Source organism: Salvelinus fontinalis, chromosome 25 (genome assembly GCF_029448725.1).
Source record: "Salvelinus fontinalis isolate EN_2023a chromosome 25, ASM2944872v1, whole genome shotgun sequence".
In the NCBI taxonomy this organism is placed as follows: domain Eukaryota; kingdom Metazoa; phylum Chordata; class Actinopteri; order Salmoniformes; family Salmonidae; genus Salvelinus; species Salvelinus fontinalis.
The window spans coordinates 6,390,308-6,410,080 of NC_074689.1; the positions used below are offsets into that span (position 1 = coordinate 6,390,308).

A 19,773-nucleotide genomic window follows, 5' to 3' on the forward strand; every position below is an offset into this window, starting at 1 on the left:
CTAAATAAATCACAGACAGTGTCACCAGCAAAGCACCCCCACATCATCACAACTTCTCCTTCATGCTTCACGCCGGGAACTACACATGCAGAGATCATCCGTTCACCTACTCTGCGTCTCACAAAGTTGGAACCAAAAAACTCAAATTTGGACTCATCAGACCAAAGGACAGATTTCCACCCGTCTAATGTCCTTTGCAAATGTTTCTTGGCCCAAGCAAGTCTCTTCTTCTTATTGGTGTTCTTTAGTATTGGTTTCTTGGCAGAAATTCGACCATGAAGGCCTGATTCACGCAGTCTCCTCTGAACAGTTGATGTGTCTGTTACTTGGACTCAGTGAGGCATTTATTTGGGCTGCAATTTCTGAGGCTGTAACTCTAATGACCTTATCCTTTGCAGCAGATGTAACTCTGGGTCTTCCTTTCCTGTGGAGTTCCTCATGAGAGCCAGTTTCATCATAGCGCTTGATGGTTTTTGCGACTGCACTTGAAGAAACCTTCAAAGTTCTTGAAATGTTTCGGATTGACTGACCTTCATGTCTTGAAGTAATGATGAACTGTCGTTTCTCTTTGCTTATTTGAGCTGTTCTTACCATAATGTAGACTTGGTCTTTTACCAAATATGGATATCTTCTGTATACCAACCCTACCTTATCACCACTGATTGGCTCAAACGCATTAAGGACAGAAATTCCACAAATGAACTTTTGACAAGGCACACCTGTTCAGACCTGTTAATTGAAATGCATTCCAGGTGACTACTTCATCAAGCTGGTTGAGATAACGTCATCAGGGCTACTATGAAGAATCTACAATATATTTTGATTTGTTTATCACTTTTTTGGGGGTTACTACATGGTTCCATATGTGTTATTTCATAGTTTTGATGTCCTCGCTATTATTCTACAATGTAGAAAATAGTAAAAAATAAAGAAAATGAGCAGGTGTCCAAACTTTTGACTGGTACTGTATGTAAATAAGGTATTTCTGTTTTTTATTTTCAATACATTTGCAAAAATGTCTAAAAACGTGTATTGGCTTTGTCATTATGGTGTATTGGTATAGATTGTGGAGGGAAAAATAACAATTTAATCCATTTTAGAATAAGGCTGTAACGTAACAAAATGTGGAAAAAGGGAAGGGGTCTGAATACTTTCCGAATGCACTGTATTTGTATGTGTGAGACAGAGTAAGTGTATGCAAGCATAAGTTTGTATTTGCCCAAGTGTGTATGTCTATGAAAGTGCATTTTCTTGTGAAAGCATGTTTGTGTTCATGTATATAGTAAGTGCATGTGTGTTTGGAAGAGTGAATGAGGGTGTGTCTGTGTTCATGCGTTCGTGTGTGAGTGTTTACGTGTGTGAGTGTTTACGTGTGTGTGTGTCTCTCAACAGAAGTGCTTACCAGAGTGCACCAGCTCCTGCTCCATTACTCCACAGCCCAACACCTCCAGCCAGTCCTCCTGGAAACGCACCTCCATCTCGAAGGAGGGATGGGTAAAGGGGAAGTAACACTCTACCCAGCGGATCTCCAGCTCTGGCACAGAGAAGAGAGGAGAATATGAAGGTAGATGGAGGAGAAGAAAGGACAGGTTGAGACAAAAGGCGAGGGAATGATCCCAAAAGTATCAAAAAACGTCCTGTCTTTCTAGAGACCACTGGCCTTAAAGGACTATTGGAGAATATTAATTGCATTTCTTCTCTCTTTCTCAAGACCCATCGGAAGGTAAGATGTCCCTATCAACAAACTTGAACTTGGAATGTTGTTTACCTTCTCCAAACAGGTGTCTGACCATACGGTCGAGGGTCTGTTTCAGATCAAACTCCACAAGCTTAACCGCCTCCAGAGTGTGTGTCTCCTGCTTCTGAGGGGTCCGGTGCCCCCCGCTCTCAAAGAGAGACAGGTCCTCTCCACTCGACACCTTGGCAAACAACTTGGGGGTAAAAAAGGTGAGTTACTGTATGTGAATCTAAGATGACTTATCAATGTCTTTACAGCACTCAACACAGCATATTTAAAAAGATAAAACAGTAGATCTTGCCGCTGTGTAACAAGGGCCATTCGTATTCATCCTACTTTGTGAGTCCTACTCTTTGACCTTGTTGTGACACTACAGAGAATGCCTTGACCTTGTGGTTAGGATTAGAAGCTAATCAATAACACTGGAGCTTCTCATGGCAGTGTTGAGTTTAGTTTGAATGTATCAGTACTTTAACTACACAACCATTTATACTGACCTCGTGGTTGGAGAAGAGGCGTACACCCTCCATCTGATGGAACACGGGGTAGTGGCTGGCGTCGATCTCGTCCCTTCGGTACACGTCACCCGCCAGCAGGAAGGCGTCCAGCCCCGAGCACACCAGCTCCCTCTGGTGGGCGGAGGTGTGAGCTCGCAGCATGGTGCCCCGGTTGAGGTAGTAGTTGTCGCCTCGCTTCCGGCTGGGGTGGTCGGGCGGGATGAGCAGGCTGTCAAAGTTCTGCTCCGTCGTCACCACCGGACTGAGGTTGTCATGGACCGAGAAAAGCGGGTTGCCAGAGCGCATGATGTAGGCACGGTAGAAGTGGGCTTTGATTCGCTCTTTGATGAGCCAGAGAGGATGGTGGGCTTGGTTGTGCAGGTTGCAGCCCACCTTGGCCAGGATCTTGCTGGTCACGTTGGTAAAGTCATCACGAGGGTAGGAGTAGCCCATAACTTTGACCGTTGTATCTTGGCCAACCAGGGGCTGGGAGGAGGGGACATCAGTGGTCAGGTGACGGGAGGAGGGGAAGAGTCTGGGGGCTGTGGTTGGCCTGCCATTGGCTGGGAGGCAGCAGAGCGGCCTATGACGTGCTAGGGGCTTGAGGATAGGGAGGAAGAGGGGAAGGATCCTGCAGTGAAGCTTCATGGTACCTGCTCCATGGACCTATAGAAGACAGGGACATTTGTCAGTTCTGGCGGCCTTTCAATTCCATAGCAACAAAGTGACACAGGGACTCTGATTTTTCGATTTAAAATGTATGTTAAACAAAAACAAAATGGTTACAAACATCCGCATTGAACTAAAGGCTAGAGCTGCCACGTTCAAGGAGTGGGACACTAATCTGGACGCTTATAAGAAGTCCCGCTTTTCCCTCAGATGAACCATCAAACAGGCAAAGCGTCAATACAGGATTAAGATTGAATCCTACTACACTGGCTGATGCTCGCAGGATGTGGCAGGGCTTGCAAACTATTTTGGACTACAAAAGGGAAACCCAGCCACGAGCTGCCCAGTGATGTAAGCCTATCAGATGAGATAAATGCCTTTTATGCTCACTTCGAAGCGAGCAACATTAAAGCATGCATAAGAGCACCAACTGTTCCGGACGACTGTGTGATCACACTCTCCGTAGCTGATGTGAACAAGACCTATAAAGCTGTGGTGCTAGATGGCATGCATGGACCAACTGGCAAGTGTCTTCACTGACATTTTCAACCTCTCCCTGACTGTGTCTGTAATATCTACATGTTTCAAACAGACCACCATAGTCCCTGAGCCAAAGAGTGAGAAGGTAACCTGCCTAAATGATTACCGCCCCGTAGCACTCACGTCGGTAGCCATGACGTGCTTTGAAAGGCTGGTCATGGCTCACAACAGCATTACGCTGGAAACCCTAGACCCATTCCAATTTGCATACTGCCCCAACAGATCCACAGATGACGCGATCTCAATCGCAATCCAAACTGCCCATTCCCACCTGGACAAAAGGAATACCTATGTGAGAATGCTGTTCATTGACTACAACTCAGCGTTCAACACCATAGTGCCCACAAAGCTCATCACTAAGCTAAGGACCCTGGGACTAAACACCTCCCTCTGCAACTGGATCCTGGACTTACTGACGGGCCGCCCCCAAGTGGTAACACATCTACCACGTTGATCCTCAACACTGGGGTTGGGGTGCGTAGTCCACTCCTGTACTCCCTGTTCACCCACGATTGCGTGGCCAAGCATGACTCCAAAACCATCATTAAGTTTGCTGATGAGATAGTAGACCTGATCACCGACAACGATGAGACAGCCTTTAGGGAGGAGGTCAGAAACCTGGCAGTGTGGTGTCAGGACAAATCAAATCAAGTTTATTTTATTAGGACAACAATCTCTCCCTCAATGTGAGCAAGACAATGGAGCTGATCGTGGACTATAGGAAAACATTTGACGGGCCAGTAGTTGAGCGGTGTCGAGACTCAAGATCTTTCGTGTCCACATCACTAAACTATCATGGTCCAAACACACCAAGACAGTCGCGAAGAGGCCGCTCCATCATTCATTGAATCAGAAGGCTCATTCATCACAAAACCCACGGATTTTGCCAACTACTTTAATAATTGATTTCATTGGCAAGATTAGCAAACTTAGGCATGACATGCCAGCAACACACGTTGACACTACCCATCCAAGTATATCTCACCAAATTATGAAAGACAAGCATTATAATTTTAAGTGTCGAAGAGGTGAACAAATTATTGCTTTCTATCAACAATGACAAGCCACCGGGGTCTGAAAACTTGGATGGAAAATTACTGAGGATAATAGCAGACGATATTGCCACTCCTATTTGCCAAATCTTAAATTTAAGCCTACTCGAAAGTGTGTGCCCTCAGGCCTGGAGGGAAGCAAAAGTTATTCCCCTACCTAAGGATAGTAAAGCTGTTTACTGGCTCAAATAGCCATTTTTGGAAAAAATTGTGTCTGTTCAGATACAATGCTATTTTACAGTAAACAAATCAATAACAGACTTTCAGCACGCCTATAGGGAAGGACATTCAACAAGCACAGCACTTACAAATGACTGATTATTGGCTGAGAGAAATTGATGATACAAAACAACCCCCACAATATTTGTAATACTTCAGTGTGGCTTTTGACATTATCGATAATAGTCCGCTGCTGCAAAAACTGATGTGTTATGGCTTTACACCCCCTATTATATTGTGGATAAAGAGTTACCTTACTAACAGAACACAGAGGGTGTTCATTAATGGAAGCCTCTCCAGAAAATCCAGGTAAGAATCAGGAATAACCCATTCAACTGTCAAGGCCCCTTACTTTTTTCAATCTTTACTAACGACATCCCACTGGCTTTGAGTAAAGTGTGCCAGTGTGTCTATGTATGCGGATGACTCAACACTATGCACGTCAGCTACCATAGCGACTGAAATGACTGCAACACTTAAAGTGCTGCAGTTAGTTTCAGAATGGGTGGCAAGGAATAAGTTCATCTTTAATATTTCAAAAACTAAAAGCATTGTATTTGGGAAAAATCGTTCACTAAACCCTAAATCTCAACTAAATATGATGTATTACAAATGTGGAAATTGGGCAAGTTGAGGAGACTAAACTGTTGGAGTAGCCCTGGATCGTAAACTGTCATGGTCAAAACATATTGATACGACAGCAGCTAGGATGGGGAGAAGTCTGTCCAAAACAAAGCGCATGTCTGCATTCTTAACAGCACTATCAACAAGACAGGTCCTAAAGGCCTTAGTTATGTCACACCTGGACTACTGGTCAGTCATCTGGCACACAGTGGAGGAGAGATTGACTTCATCACTACTTGTATTTGTGAGAGGTATTGACATGTTGAATGCGCCAAGCTGTCTGTGAGTTACTAGCACACAGCTCGGACACCCATCCATACCCCACAAGACATGCCACCAGAGGTCTCTTCACAGTCCCCAAGTCCAGAACAGACTATGGGAGGCGCACAGTACTACATAGAGCCATGACTACATGGAACTCTATTCCACAGCAAGTACCTCATGCAAGCAGTAACATTTGATTTAAAAACAAATAAATAAACCTTATGGAACAGCGGGGACTGTGAAGCAACACAAACATAGGCACAGACACATGCATACAAACACACGATAACATAGACACTATACACACACACACATGGATTGTGTGTTGTAGATATGTGGTAGTAGAGTAGGGGCCTGAGTAGGGGCCAGATATGTTGTGAAATCTGTTGTGAATGTAATGTAAGGTTTTTTTAAAAATGTAGAACTGCCTTCATTTTGCTGGACCCCAGGAAGAGTAGCTGCTGTCTTGGCAGCAGCTAATGGGGATCCATAATACATACAAATACATCCCGCCAAGTGTTCCAGACACTTGTAGAATATATTCCATGGCGCATTGAAGCTGTTCTGGCTCGTGGTGGCCCACTGTCCTATTAAAGAGACTTTATGTTGGTTTTTCCTTTATTTTGGCAGCTACCTGTACATTTTAAAGTGAAAAATCTGGTCTCAGTGTTTGTGGATTTGACCTATATCACCAATTTGTCTTGAAATTATAGTAGGGCAACGTCTAAAGAACATTTTGAAAACTTGTGCAATCCTTCAATTGGCCTGATATAAAACCTACGCCCAACCATACTACAACCGAAAATGCCTAGAGGGTTGAGAATTTAGTTTCGAAGGCCAAAGAAGAAGAAAACCGAGGGGAGATCAACCAACGCTGGACAGAATGTATTCATGTGGGATTGGATTGGTGCTCAAATGAACATTATGGCTTTCTACATTAAACACTGTCTTGTCTCTGTGTTTGAGGTTACGTGAGGCAAACACATTAAAGGTTGAACACCCTGGCAAGAGGCTAGATGCCGACACAATGCGATCTCGTCTAAAATATACACGTCACCTAAAATGTATGAGCACAGCTATAATAATGGACAAGCAGTGATTTATACGAGAACAAATTAATTTAAAAATAAACCCTGTGTCGCTCTTCCTTTCTCTTGCTCGTTCTTTCCCCTTGTGAACATTTGCCAGGCAGGTTTGCTTCAGCAGAGAAGACTGCATCGAAGCACCTGGGAGGATTGAGTTGTATGTATTTCTGGGCTAACAGTGCAGCTCTATTGGCGACGCTCAAATATTTGCCCTTTCCCGGGCTATTTTTCATGAGCTGAGAAGAGGAGAACTGAGTTTTTTCTTACACCTTCCTCTCGCTGGCACAATATGGTGAAATAGACATGCAAGCACACACACACACACACACACACACACACACACACACACACATAAATAATGAGAGACTAAGGACAAAGGATGTTGCATTGCAGGGGCATTGCAGCAAAGTGGATTACGGTTCTTAATCCGGAAAGTTTTAGCCAGTTAAGGCTTGTGTTTTACAAGTCGTAGGTTTTACAAGGTGAGTCCCACAAATATGCATAATTCACTAATAACACACAAATAAACTCCATCAAAACACACACACACACACACACACACACACACACACACACACACACAAAGTCTCAATGGGGGCCCATGAAATAAATGATCTACTCGTCAGTCAGCCTCCCCTTCTTTTGATTAATGGTAGGGAGAGAATGAGTCGCCTCGTCCACACAGCACATTACCAGCTTCTGATTCCAACCCCCACGTAGCACATCTATAAATCTAGTCAGTATTCAGCCGTGTCAGAGGGAGAGAGAGATAGAGAGAGGGTGAGGAGGGGAGGAGTCAGTGTGTGTGAGAGACACCGTGTCAATGTGTGTCGGGGGAAGGAGGGATGTGTGAGAAGGAAAAAGTGTGTGAGAGTGAAATAAAGAGAGAGAGAGAGGGGAGACAGTGCGGGAGGAGGAGAGCAGGGAAGCAGAAGAAAGTCCACAAACACTGCATAATTCATGGTGAGGGGCACCACTTGATTCACATCACATCTCCCTACAGAGCTTTGAATAAGACCTAAAATAGCTTAGTCCCAGAACCTCGCAGATCAAGCCTTAAATACACTAACTTTCTCATTGCAAGAATGAATTAAAGGACTTTGCTGCCGCTTGTACAGTACCATAGCCTGTCAGTGTGTAACATATGAGTTCTGTGACAGCAATCAAAACAAAGAAAATAATCCCTTTTTTCCCCCGCTACTCTTTCTCATATATTTGTTTGATCGATGAGCAAACAAATGCTAAAAATGCTTGATTTATTCATGCGTTGGGTGTCTATAGACTAGGTAGGTATACATGCCAATAGGATGTTTTTGTGTGTGTGTACATACAGTACATGTCAAAAGTTTAGACACACCTACTCATTCAAGGGTTTTTATTTTTTACTATTTTCTACATTGTAGAATTATAGTGAAGACATCAAAACTATGAAATAGCACATACTGTATGGAATCATGAAGTAACCCCCCCAAAAAAGTGTTAAATACAAATATATTTTGTATTTGAGATTCTTCAAAGTAGCCACCCTTTGTCTTGATGACGGCTTTGCACACACTTGGCATTCTCTCAACCAGCTTCATGAGGTAATTACCTGGAATGCATTTAAATTAACAGGTGTGCCTTGTTTAAAATTCATTTGTGTAATTTCTTTCCTTCTTAATGCATTTGAGCCAATCATTTCTGATGTGACAAGGTAGGGTTGGTATACAGAAGATAGCCTTATTTGGTAAAAGAGCAAGTCCATATTATGGCAAGAACAGCTCAAATAAGCAAAGAGAAACAACAGTCCATTATTACTTTAAGACATTCAGGTCAGTCACCCTGGAAAAAGAACAACTTTGAAAGTTTTTTCAAGTGCAGTTACAAAAACCATCAAGCGCTATGATGAAACTGACTCTCATGAGGACCGCCACAGGAAAGGAAAACCCAGAATTACCCCTGCTGCAGAGGATACATTATTACTTTTTTATTTACCTAGGAAAGTCAGTTAAGAACAAATTCTTATTTATAATGATTGCCTACCAAAAGGCCTCTTGAAGGGACGGGGGCTGGGATAAAAGAAAAAAACTCTGAAATTGAAGCCCAAATAAATGCTTCCCAGATTTCAAGTAACAGACACATCTCAACATCAACTGTTCAGAGAAGTGAATCAGGCCTTCGTGGTCAAAGTTCTGCATAGAAACCATTTGCTTGGGCCAAGAAACATGAGCAATGGACATTAGACCTGTGGAAATCTGTCCTTTGGTCTGATGAGTCCAAATTTGAGATTTTTGGTTCCACCTGCCGTGTCTTTGCGAGACACAGAGTAGGTAAACGGATGATCTCTGCATGTGTAGTTCCCACTGTGAAGCATGGAGGAGGAAGTGTGATTGCGTGGGGGTGCTTTGCTGGTGACACTGTCAGTGATTTATTTAGAATTCAAGGCACATTCAATCAGCATGGCTACCACAGCGATACGCCATCCCATCTAGTTTGCGCTTAGTGGGACTATCCTTTGTTTTTCAACAGGATAATGACCCAAAACACACCTCCAGGCTGTGTAAGGGCTATTTGACCAAGAAAGAGATTGATGGAGTGACCTGGCCTCCACAACAGATGACCTGGCCTCCACAATCACCCGACCTCAACCCAACTGAGATGGTTTGGGATAAGTTGGACTGCAGAGCGAAGGAAAAGCAGCCAACAAGTGCTCAGCAGGTGAAGCTGGTTAAGAGAATGCCAAGAGTGTGCAAAGCTGTCATCAAGGCAAAGGGTGGCTACTTTGAATAATCTAAAATATAACATTTCTTTAACACCCATGTGTGATATTTCATAGTTTTGATGTCTTCACTATTATTCTACAATGTAGAAAATAGTAAAATAAAGAAAAAACCCTGAATGAGTAGGTGTGTCCAAACTTTTGACTGGTACTGTATGTGTTTGCTTGACGGCTCTCACATCTCAAATTGTGACACACACACACACACGCACACACACGCCATCGATTCCCGTAAATGCCAGTCCATTTTCCGCCATGTACTTTATCACTTCGATTAACGAGGGTACTTTCAATTCACTAGTCAGAAAAAAAGATTTAAAATAATCCCCCTCCTTCTAGAATTAACGATATGCATCTTCTAGTGATCACTTGATAGGATAGGCGTCTGTCAAACACAACGTGAGCGATGACAGGGAAACTGCTGGTTTGACAGTCTGTTGTCTGTCCCGCTTCCCATACATGGCTGGGTGTGTTGTGTGCGCTGTGCATCAAATTTCTACACAGAGGGAAATGTCATGAATTTGCAAGTCCCATATAATGTATGTGAATTTGAATGTCCCATATAATTTTTTTAAAGTAAAACATGTCAACTATGATGTTAAAAAAAGCTAAAGGAAAAACATTTAACACTATAACTTATTTAACATTTTGTTACATTACAGCCTTATTCTAAAATTGATTAAATCAAAACATTTCCTCAGCAATCTACACAGTGCCCCATAATGAAAAAGCGAAAACAGTTTTTTGGAAATTTTTGCAAATGTATTAAAAATGTTAACATAAATACCTTATATACATAAGTATTTCAGGACCTTTGCTATGAGACTTGAAATTGAGCTCAGGTGCATCCTGTTCCTATTGATCATCCTTGAGATGTTTCTACAACTTGGAGTTGTTTTGATATGATTTGGAAAGGCACCCTCCCGTCTATATAAAGGTCCAACAGTTGACAGTGCATGTCAGAGCTAAAACCAAGCCATCAGTTCGAAGGAATTGTCCGTAGAGCTCCAACATAGGATTGTGTCAAGGCACAGATCTGGGGAAGGGTACCAAAACATTTTTGCAGCATTGAGGGTCCCCAAGAACACAGTGGCCTTCATTCTTCAATGGAAGAAGATTGGAACCACCAAGGCTCTTCCAAGAGTTGGCCGCCAGGCCAAACTGAGCAATCGGGGGAGAAGGGCATTGGTCAGGGAGGTGACCAAGAACTCGATGGTCACTCTGATAGAGCTCTAGAGTTCATCTGTTCAGACAGTAGAAACTTCCAGAAGGACAACCATCTCTGCAGCACACCACCAATCAGGCCTTTATGGTAGAGTGGACAGACGGAAGCTACTCCTCAGTAAAAGGCACATAACAGCCCACTTGGAGTTTGCCAAAAGGCCCCTAAAGGACCCAGACCATGAGAAACAAGATTCTATGGTCTGATGAAACCAAGATTGAACTCTTTGGCCTGAATGCCAAGCTTCACATCTGGAGGAAACCTGGCACCACCCAAACGGTGAAGCATGGCGGTGGCAACATCATGCTGTGGGGATGTTTTTCAGCGGCAGGGACTGGGAGACTAGTCAGGATCGAGATAAAGATGAATGGAGCAAAGTACAGAGAGATCTTTGATGAAAACCTGCTCCAGAGCACTCAGGACCTCAGACTGGGGCGAAGGTTCCGCTTCCAACAGGACAATGACCCTAAGCACACAGCCAAGACAACGTAGAAGAGGCTTCGGGACAAGTATCTGAATGTCCTTGATGTATTTGATACCATTCCACTTATTCCGCTCCAGCAATTACCACACGCTTGTCCTCCTCAATTAAGATGCCACCAACCTCCTGTGAATGGAGACCCTGTACTGCTTTTTATCTTCTAGCCTCCCAAGTTTTAAAATACTTGTGGAGGAAGAGGAAATTATGCAGCTGGAGAGAGCCATTCTCAAGCTGAAGAGCCTATCGGACACAAAGTGGACCTCCAGGGAACAGGCCACTGAAGTGGTTATGCAGAGTGTGCCAGCGATCCTTGAAGCCCTGCGTTGAGTAAAGCACCATAACCATACGACACCAAAAGACGGCCTCTGAAGTCAATGGCCTTCTCTATAAAAAAAATGAGTACATTTCAGTTTACATTTATGTTGGTTGTTTTGGAACAGTTTACTAAAGAATACGTACATCCTTTCTAACTATCTGCAAAAGGATTCAATTGACACCTGCATGGCTGAGATTATACAGACACGCACAGATGAGGCCTAAGACAAGTTGGAGAACACTGCGAAAGAGAGATGGGCTAACAAAATAACGCAACAACTGAGTTTGCAGAGAGAGCGCGCAAGAGGAAGAGGTTTCATGATGAGGACGCAGAGGACGACCCAATTCCGGAAAACAGAAGGTGCTTTGAAGTTGAGTGTGAAAAACCCAGCAGCGTTGGAGTTCTTGTCACACTCAAACCGGTGCGCCTGGCACCTACTACGTACCATACCCCATTAAACGGCTTTTAAATCTTTTGTCTTGCCTATTTACCCTCTGAATGGCACACATACACAATCCATGTCTCAATAGTCTCAAGACCAAAAAAATCCTTATTGAACCGGTCATCTACCCTTCATCTACATGGATTGAAGTGGATTTAACAAGTAACATCAATAAGGGATCATAGCTTTCAACTGAATTCACCTGATTAGTCTATCATGGAAAGAGCAGGCAAAAACCTGATGTTGTTGTGTGGCAGTTTGAGATTCGATTTTCCGACTTCAGAGAAATGGCCCAACTGTTCTCTGTGCTCAACCCAAAGCGCTTTGAGCAACATGATGCAGAAAGGAATATGCTTGAGCTTTCACATTTCCAAGCCTGAGGAAGTTGTGGGTGCTTTCCTCTCTTTCTGCACAATGTATTCAGAGTTAGCCACGGATCTCAACACTGCTGCAGTCCTACCATTCATCACTGCTAACGACATGCACCGAGCATATCCAAATCTGACAATTCTCCATAGAATCTACAAAACCATTCCCGTCAGCAGTGCCAAGCAAAGTTTTAGCCTGGCTGAAGCTCATCAAGAGCTATTTGTGTGCATGCATGATGAATGAGGCCCGACTTTCCAACCTCACTTTGCTTTGTATTGAGCGGGAGACATTGACAAAGTGGTTGGCAGGTTTGCCAGCATAAAGGAGGAGGATGACGTTCAAAAACAGGTACTTGATTTGGATATTCTTCACCTTTTGGGACTATAATTTTATTCTATGGAAGGCATGATGATGGAATAAACAAATGGACTAGACTATCACACTACAACATTGCGACATCGGCTGAGCAGAGACAACAATTACACTTGAGGCCCATGCGGTTTCCACAGAGTTGGGTATGGCTGCCTTTTCCTGTTACGCTCCCTGCCTATGGAATAGCCTGCAGACTAAACTTAAACTTGAGACTCTTGTCCCCCTTGCTCATTTTAAATATTTATTGGAGCATTTTTATTTTTGTATTGGTTGTAACTGGTTTGGGTAATGCAAGTTATTGTGCTGTTAGTAAAATAACATGTGTAAATGAAATCTGTTGTATTTTTTTATATATTTTTTTGTATTATCTGTGATTGTTTAGTTTGTCTTGTTTAGTTTTTTAAATCATTGTACCTAAACTGTATGTGTAAACATGTATACGCAGGGCCCAGCTGTAAAAGAGACCTTGGTCTCAGTCTGTGTTCCTTGTTGAAATAAAAGGTATACATTATTATATATATTTTTAAACCTAGAGTGAAACATCCTTTTTTATTGGTCTTTGGTTAAGATGAAAGCAGTCAAAATGTTATTACAGGCCCTCTTGCTTATCACCTATCGGCACCTATAGGCAGGCTGTGTGTGAAACGTAGTATGATTCGCGGGCCGACTGGCAACCTATTCTCTGTTTTTTGTGTCTTTCAAAACACACATGATACACTATAGCTCTCTTTATGGTTTATTGGACATGAGCTTGAATGGCTCAATATGTTTTGACGCCTAATTTGCATTTATGATAGGCCATATCAGCAGTGGAAAAAGTACCCAATTGTAATACTTGAGTAAAAGTAAAGATACCTTAAAAGAAAATGACAACCTTTGACAAGTAAAAGTCACCTAGTAAAATACTACTCGAGTAAAAGTATTTCATTTTAAATATACTCAAGTATCAAAAGTAAAATTATAAAGCATTTCCAATTCCTTATATTAAGCAAACCCAACGTCACCATTGTCGTGTTGTTTTAATTTACGGACAGCCAGGGTCACACTCCAACATTCGGATATAATTTACAAACGAGCATGTGTGTTTAGTGAGTCCGCCAGATCAAAGGCAGTAGGGATGACCAGGGATGTTCTGTTGAGAACTGCGTGAATTGTACCATTTTTCCTGTCCTGCTTAGCATTCAAAATGTAATGAGTACTTTTGGGTGTCAGAAAATGTATGGAGTAAAAAGTACAATGTTTTCTTAAGGAATGTAGTGAAGTAAAAGTAGTTAAAAATATAAATAGTAAAGTCCAGATATCCCAAAAAACGACTTAAGTAGTACTTTAAAGTATTTTTACACCACTGCATATCAGCTATCCTTTAAAAAAATATATGATTTAGTCAGAAGACCACCCGCCCCCCTCTTTGCTGAGACTTATTTAGGTGACTTATGTGACTTATAACTTATTTAGGCTTGCCATAACCAAGGGGTTGAATACTTAGACTCAAGACACTTCAGCTTTTCATTTGTAAAAATGTCCAAAAACATAATTACACTTTCACATTATGGGGTATCTCAATTTGATACATTTTAAATTTAGGCTGTAATGCAACAAAATATGGAAAGTCCAGGGGTTGTGAATATTTTCGGAAGGCACTTCAGGTCTACTGATTTAATCAAAGTGTTGACAATGGAGTAGTCAACTGTTGCTTTATGTGCAGCAAAGGCCATGTTTAACACCTGCTTCATTCTGTAATAACACCTGTATTGCAGATAGCAAAAAAAGAAGAAGAAAAGAAGCCTCTTAAAAGGAAGCTTGAAATCAGCAGTTGCAAATGTAGTTTTTCCTAAAATATATTTTTTTCTGTCAGTGTTTTTTCCTGAGAATTGCTGGCTGAAAATACAATCTAGCAGTAGAGTGTATTAATAAAGGCCATCAACAATACAGCTTGTTTGGGGGTGGGGGGGCTGGCAGGCTACTTTTTCTATTTGGCTGGCCTATCCATGTGCTTGTGGAAAAACACTGACGTGAGTGCACTTGCATTGAGTGTGTGTGTGAGGGTGCTTGCGTTGTATGTGTGTGTCAGGCATGTAGGAGGAATTGTGCAGAGGTGGCAGAGGCTGACTTGCTGAAAGCAATCTCCCTGAGCCCTGAATGAAGAGGCTCAAAATTGATATGGCCTGTCCACACCACCTACAGCAGCTAAGTGTCTGCTCTAGAACCAACACTTAAATACACTAACCAGCCAGAGTTAGCAACTATCAAAAGCAGACAACACTTGTACAGTTGAAGTCGGAAGTTTACATACACTTAGTTTGGAGTCATTAAAACTCGTTTTTTTAACCACTCCACAAATTTCTTGTTAACAAACTATAGTTCTGGCAAGTTGGTTACGACATCTACTTTGTGCATGACACAAGTAATTCGTCCAACAATTGTTTACAGACAGATTATTTCACTGTATCACAATTTCAGTGGGTCAGAAGTTTACATACACTAAGTTGACTGTGCCTTTTAACAGCTTGGAAAATTCCTGAAAATGATGTCATGGCTTTAGAAGCTTCTGATAGGCTAATTGACATCATTTGAGTCAATTGGAGGTGTACCTGTGGATGTATTTCAAGGCCCACCTTCAAACTCAGTGCCTCTTTGCTTGACATCATGGGAAAATCAAAAGAAATCAGCCAAGACCTGAGAAAAAAAAATGTAGACCTCCACAATTCTGGTTCATCCTTGGGAGCATTTTCAAAATGTCTGAAGGTACCACGATAATCTGAACAAACAATAGTAAGGAAGTATAAACACCATGGAACCACACAGGCGTCATATCGCTCAGGAAAGAGACACGTTGTCTCTCCTAGAGTTAAATGTACTTTGGTGCGAAAAGTGCAAATCAATCCTAGAACAACGGACCTTGTGAAGATGCTGGATGAAACAGGTACAAAAGTATCTATATTCACAGTAAAACAAGTCCTAAATCGACATAACCTGAAAGGCTGCTCAGCAAGGAAGAAGCCACTGCTCCAAAACCGCCATAGAAAAAAAGCCAGACTACAGTTCACAACTGTAAATGGGGACAAAGAACGTACTTTTTGGAGAAATGTTCTCTGGTCTGATGAAACAACAATAGTTGTTTGGCCATAATGACCATCATTATGTTTGGAGGAAAAAGGGTGAGGCTTGCAAGTCGAAGAACACCATCCCAACCGTGAAGCACGGGGGTGGCAGCATCATGCTGTGGGGGTGCTTTGCTGCAGGAGGGACTGGTGCACTTCACAAAATAGATGGCATCATGAGGAGGCACAATTATGTGGATATATTGAAGCAACATCTCAAGACATCAGTCAGGAAGTTAAAGCTTGGTCGCAAATGGGTCTTTCAAATGGACAATGACCCCAAGCATACTTCCAAAGTTGTGGACAACAAAGTCAAGGTATTGGAGTGGCCATCACAAAACCCTGACCTCAATCCTATAGAAAATATGTGGGCAGAATTGAAAAAGTGTGTGCGAGCAAGGAGGCCTACAAACCTGACACAGTTACACCAGCTCTGTCAGAAGGAATGGGCCAAAATTCACCCAACTTATTGTGGGAAGCTTGTGGAAGGCTACCTGAAACGTTTTACCCAAGTTAAACAATTTAAAGGCAATGCTACCAAATACTAATTGCGTGTACGTAAACTTCTAACCAACTGGGAATGTGATGAAAGAAATAAAAGCTGAAATAAATCATTCTCTCTACTATTATGACATTTCACATCCTTAAAATAAAGTGGTGATCCTAACTGACCTAAAACAGGGTATTTTAATAAGGATTAAATGTCAGGAATTGAAAAAAACTGAGTTTAAATGTATTTGGTATGTAAACTTCCGACTTCAACTGTATATAATAACCAGCTAGCGTTATCGAGATAGCATCAGTAGCCACAACACACTTCGGGCCTGAATGCAAAAGTAAAAACAAAATAAGAATTAGTTTGAAATTAAGACCGTAAACGTAAATTCTGGTAGAAAACTGTTCAAACAAGATGCACAATTTGTTTGTTTCCCATTTTTGTTTTTTAAAGAACCATTTGGAGGAGGAGTGATGGAAATGGGTAATCTTTCATCGATACAGTACACTGTACAATCGTAATTATCTGATTTTGACATTGTTATCATTATGATTACCTGTACATTAATTGGTATCATATAATGTATTATGATTACATTCAGAGTATTGCATCTTAACATGGAATACCATGGGCAGTCAGTGTGATATTTGAAGTAACAAGGTTCTGTAAAAAGGTACCAAAAAATCTAATAATATGGTATATGGTTGGTGTGCTTAAAGTCCTTCAGAAAGGAGGTGTCTGTTCAAGCCAACGCTCAGTGTGTGTGAGTTCGAAAGTGTAAAGGTCACAAAGTTAATGGTCCCAAAATGAACTCCCAAAGCCGCAACACCCACTCTTTCCCCACTGGCTAAAATTCCATCTCTTTTCCCACCGCACCTTGGCGCCTCCACTCTTGACCCCTCTATTTCTGTGTGTGCCACTACCTCTTTTCAAACAGTCTCTCACACAAGCTGTCCATAACAACATCACAGCATCAGTAAGAAACTAGAATCTGGCTTAGTTGGTGGGAAAGTCATTGTCCACTGCTCTGGGGGGGGGGGGTTCTACTAAACTATTTGAAATTGTTTTAATAAGTTTAGTTTATACCAAAGATCATTAAACATTATTTGATAAACATTTTATTTGGCCTTATTGCTATTAGCCAATACAAACACATTGATTAAAAGTCACTGGATGTAACAACAGATAGTCCGCCAAAAACATCTAAAAGGAAGTTTGTTCTGAAGTGTCTGTCCTACAGTGCATTCGGAAAGTATTCAGACCCCTTGACTTTTTCCACATTTTGTTGGATGAAAGTCACCCCCCCCCCCCCCCATCAATCTACACACAATACCTCAGACAAAACAAGAGCAGGTTTTTAGACAAAAGGAAATATCACATTTACATAAGTATTCAGACCCGTTACTCAGTACTTTGTTGAAGCACATTTGGCAGCGATTACAAACTCGAGTCTTCTTGGGTATGATGCTACAAGCATGGCACACCTGTATTTGGGAAGTTTCTCACATTCTTCTCTGCATATCCTTTCAAGCTCTGTCAGGTTGGATGGGGAGCGTCGCTGCACAGCTATTTTCAGGTCTCTCCAGAGATGTTCAATCGGGTTCAGGTCTGGGCTCTGGATGGGCAACTCAAGCTCATTCAGAGACTTGTCCCGAAGCCACTCCTGCATTGTCTTGGCTGTGTGCTCCGGTTCGTTTTCCTGTTGGAAGATGACACTTCTGAGGTCCTGAGCGCTCTGGAGCAGGTTATCATCAAAGATCTCTCTGTACCTTGCTCCATTCACATTTCCCTCGATCCTGACTAGTCTCCCAGTCCCTGCCGCTGAAAAACATCCCTACAGCATGATGCTGCCACCAACATGCTTTACTGTAGGGTTTCCTCCAGATGTGATGCTTGGCATTCAGGCCAAAGAGTTCAATGTTGGTTTCATCAGACCAGACAATGTTGTTTCTCATAGTCTGAGAGTTCTTTAGGTGCCTTTTGGCATCTTGCCAATATCATAAAGGCCTGATTGGTGGAGTGCTGCAGAGATGGTTGTTCTTCTGGAAGGTTCTCCCATCTCAACAGAGGAACTCTGGAGCTCTGTCAGAGTGACCATCGGGTTCTTGGTCACCTCCCCGACCAAGGCTCTTCTCTACCGATCGCTCAGTTTGGCCAGGCGACCAGCTCTAGAAAGAGCCTTGGTGGATCCAAACTTCTTCCATTTCGGAATGATCGAGGCCTCTGTGTTCTTGGGGACCTTCAATACATCAGAAATGTTTTGGTACCCTTCCCCAGATCTGTGCCTCGAAACAATCCTGTCTCTGAGCTCTACGGACAATTCCTCCAACCTCATGGCTTTGTTTTTTCTCTGACATGCACTGTCAACTGTGGGACCTTATATAAACAGGTGTGTGCCTTTCCAAATAATTTCCAATCAATTGAATTTACCACAGATGGACTCCAATCAAGTTGTAGAAACATCAAGGATGATCAATGGAAACAGGATGCACCAGAGCTCAATTTCAAGTCTCATAGCAAAGGGTCTGAATACTTATGTAAATAATGTATTTGTTTTAAAATGTTTATAAATTAGGAAAAATGTATAAAAATCTGTGTTCACTTTGTCATTATGGTGTAGTGAGTGTAGATTGATGAGAAGAAAACAAATGTAATCCATTTTGAGGCTGTAATGTAACAACATGTGGAAAAAGGGAAGGGGTCTGAATACATTGTATATCTGAGAATTATAAGAAAGATCAGGAAACATGTTAAATACCTGCAAATAAAATAATAATAACACATTTTTGTCACTAAATAGTCTCCATTTATACTTCCATAAATTTTGGGAAATGGTACCGGGGGACCTTCAGACCAGTCTTGAGGCCTGTGGGCATCCTAGAGCAAAACAGACCTGTACATATTAGCGTGTAGCCCAAACTGTTCAGACGCTAAAGACGGAAGTTGTCTGATCAGCTGTACGGGCTTCAGACGAGTCCCAAGACGCTTGTGGGGGCAAAACTGAGAAAATCATTGTGTTCGTCAGAGACACCTTTCCATAGAGGGGTCATAAAAGTTTGGACGTTACAGATGATTTTGTGAGAAGACCCATGTTAGGGATGTCTCATGGTCTGACAAACACCACTTTAGCTCTGTCACCTTTCATTGTAGAGGCGGAAGTGTGACATTGGCAGATGTGGTGAATTGAGACGCATCCAATGCAAAAACAGATATCTCTAGCTTAAAAGATAAGATTTTTAATTTTTTTAATTTTATTTTTTTAAATGATGCTAATTTGATTTATGTGGGGGCACGGACATCGACACTATGGAGATATTATTAAGGCCCATGGTGCGTGGGGAAACACTGGAACTCAAAGCCCTTTTACTCCACTTAACAGAAGGACACACTGCTGCAGTCCCTTAATTGATGCCCTGGTTTAGAGAATCGAGCTGCGCTTTGCCACGTCATCGCAGAGGGAGGCTCTCGCAATCTCTCTCTCCATATGTCTGCTGAGAAAAACAACTACAGGCAGACTCATTCAGGTGT

The 19,773-nt window shown here is 42.2% G+C and overlaps 1 protein-coding gene across 3 annotated transcripts in view; it reads right to left on the bottom strand.

Moving 5' to 3' along the window:
• LOC129822808 (phenylalanine--tRNA ligase, mitochondrial-like) overlaps positions 1–19,773 on the bottom strand; it is a 134,604-nt gene that overhangs the window by 94,484 nt on the left and 20,347 nt on the right. For all 3 annotated transcript variants that reach the window (XM_055881232.1, XM_055881233.1, XM_055881231.1), the window contains 3 exons: positions 2,236–2,901; positions 1,769–1,931; positions 1,403–1,534 (listed from right to left, as the gene is read on the bottom strand). In XM_055881232.1, the coding sequence (XP_055737207.1) occupies positions 1,403–1,534; positions 1,769–1,931; positions 2,236–2,883 (943 nt within the window). In that variant the 5' untranslated portion in view covers positions 2,884–2,901. The remainder of the gene's footprint in view (positions 1–1,402; positions 1,535–1,768; positions 1,932–2,235; positions 2,902–19,773) is intronic.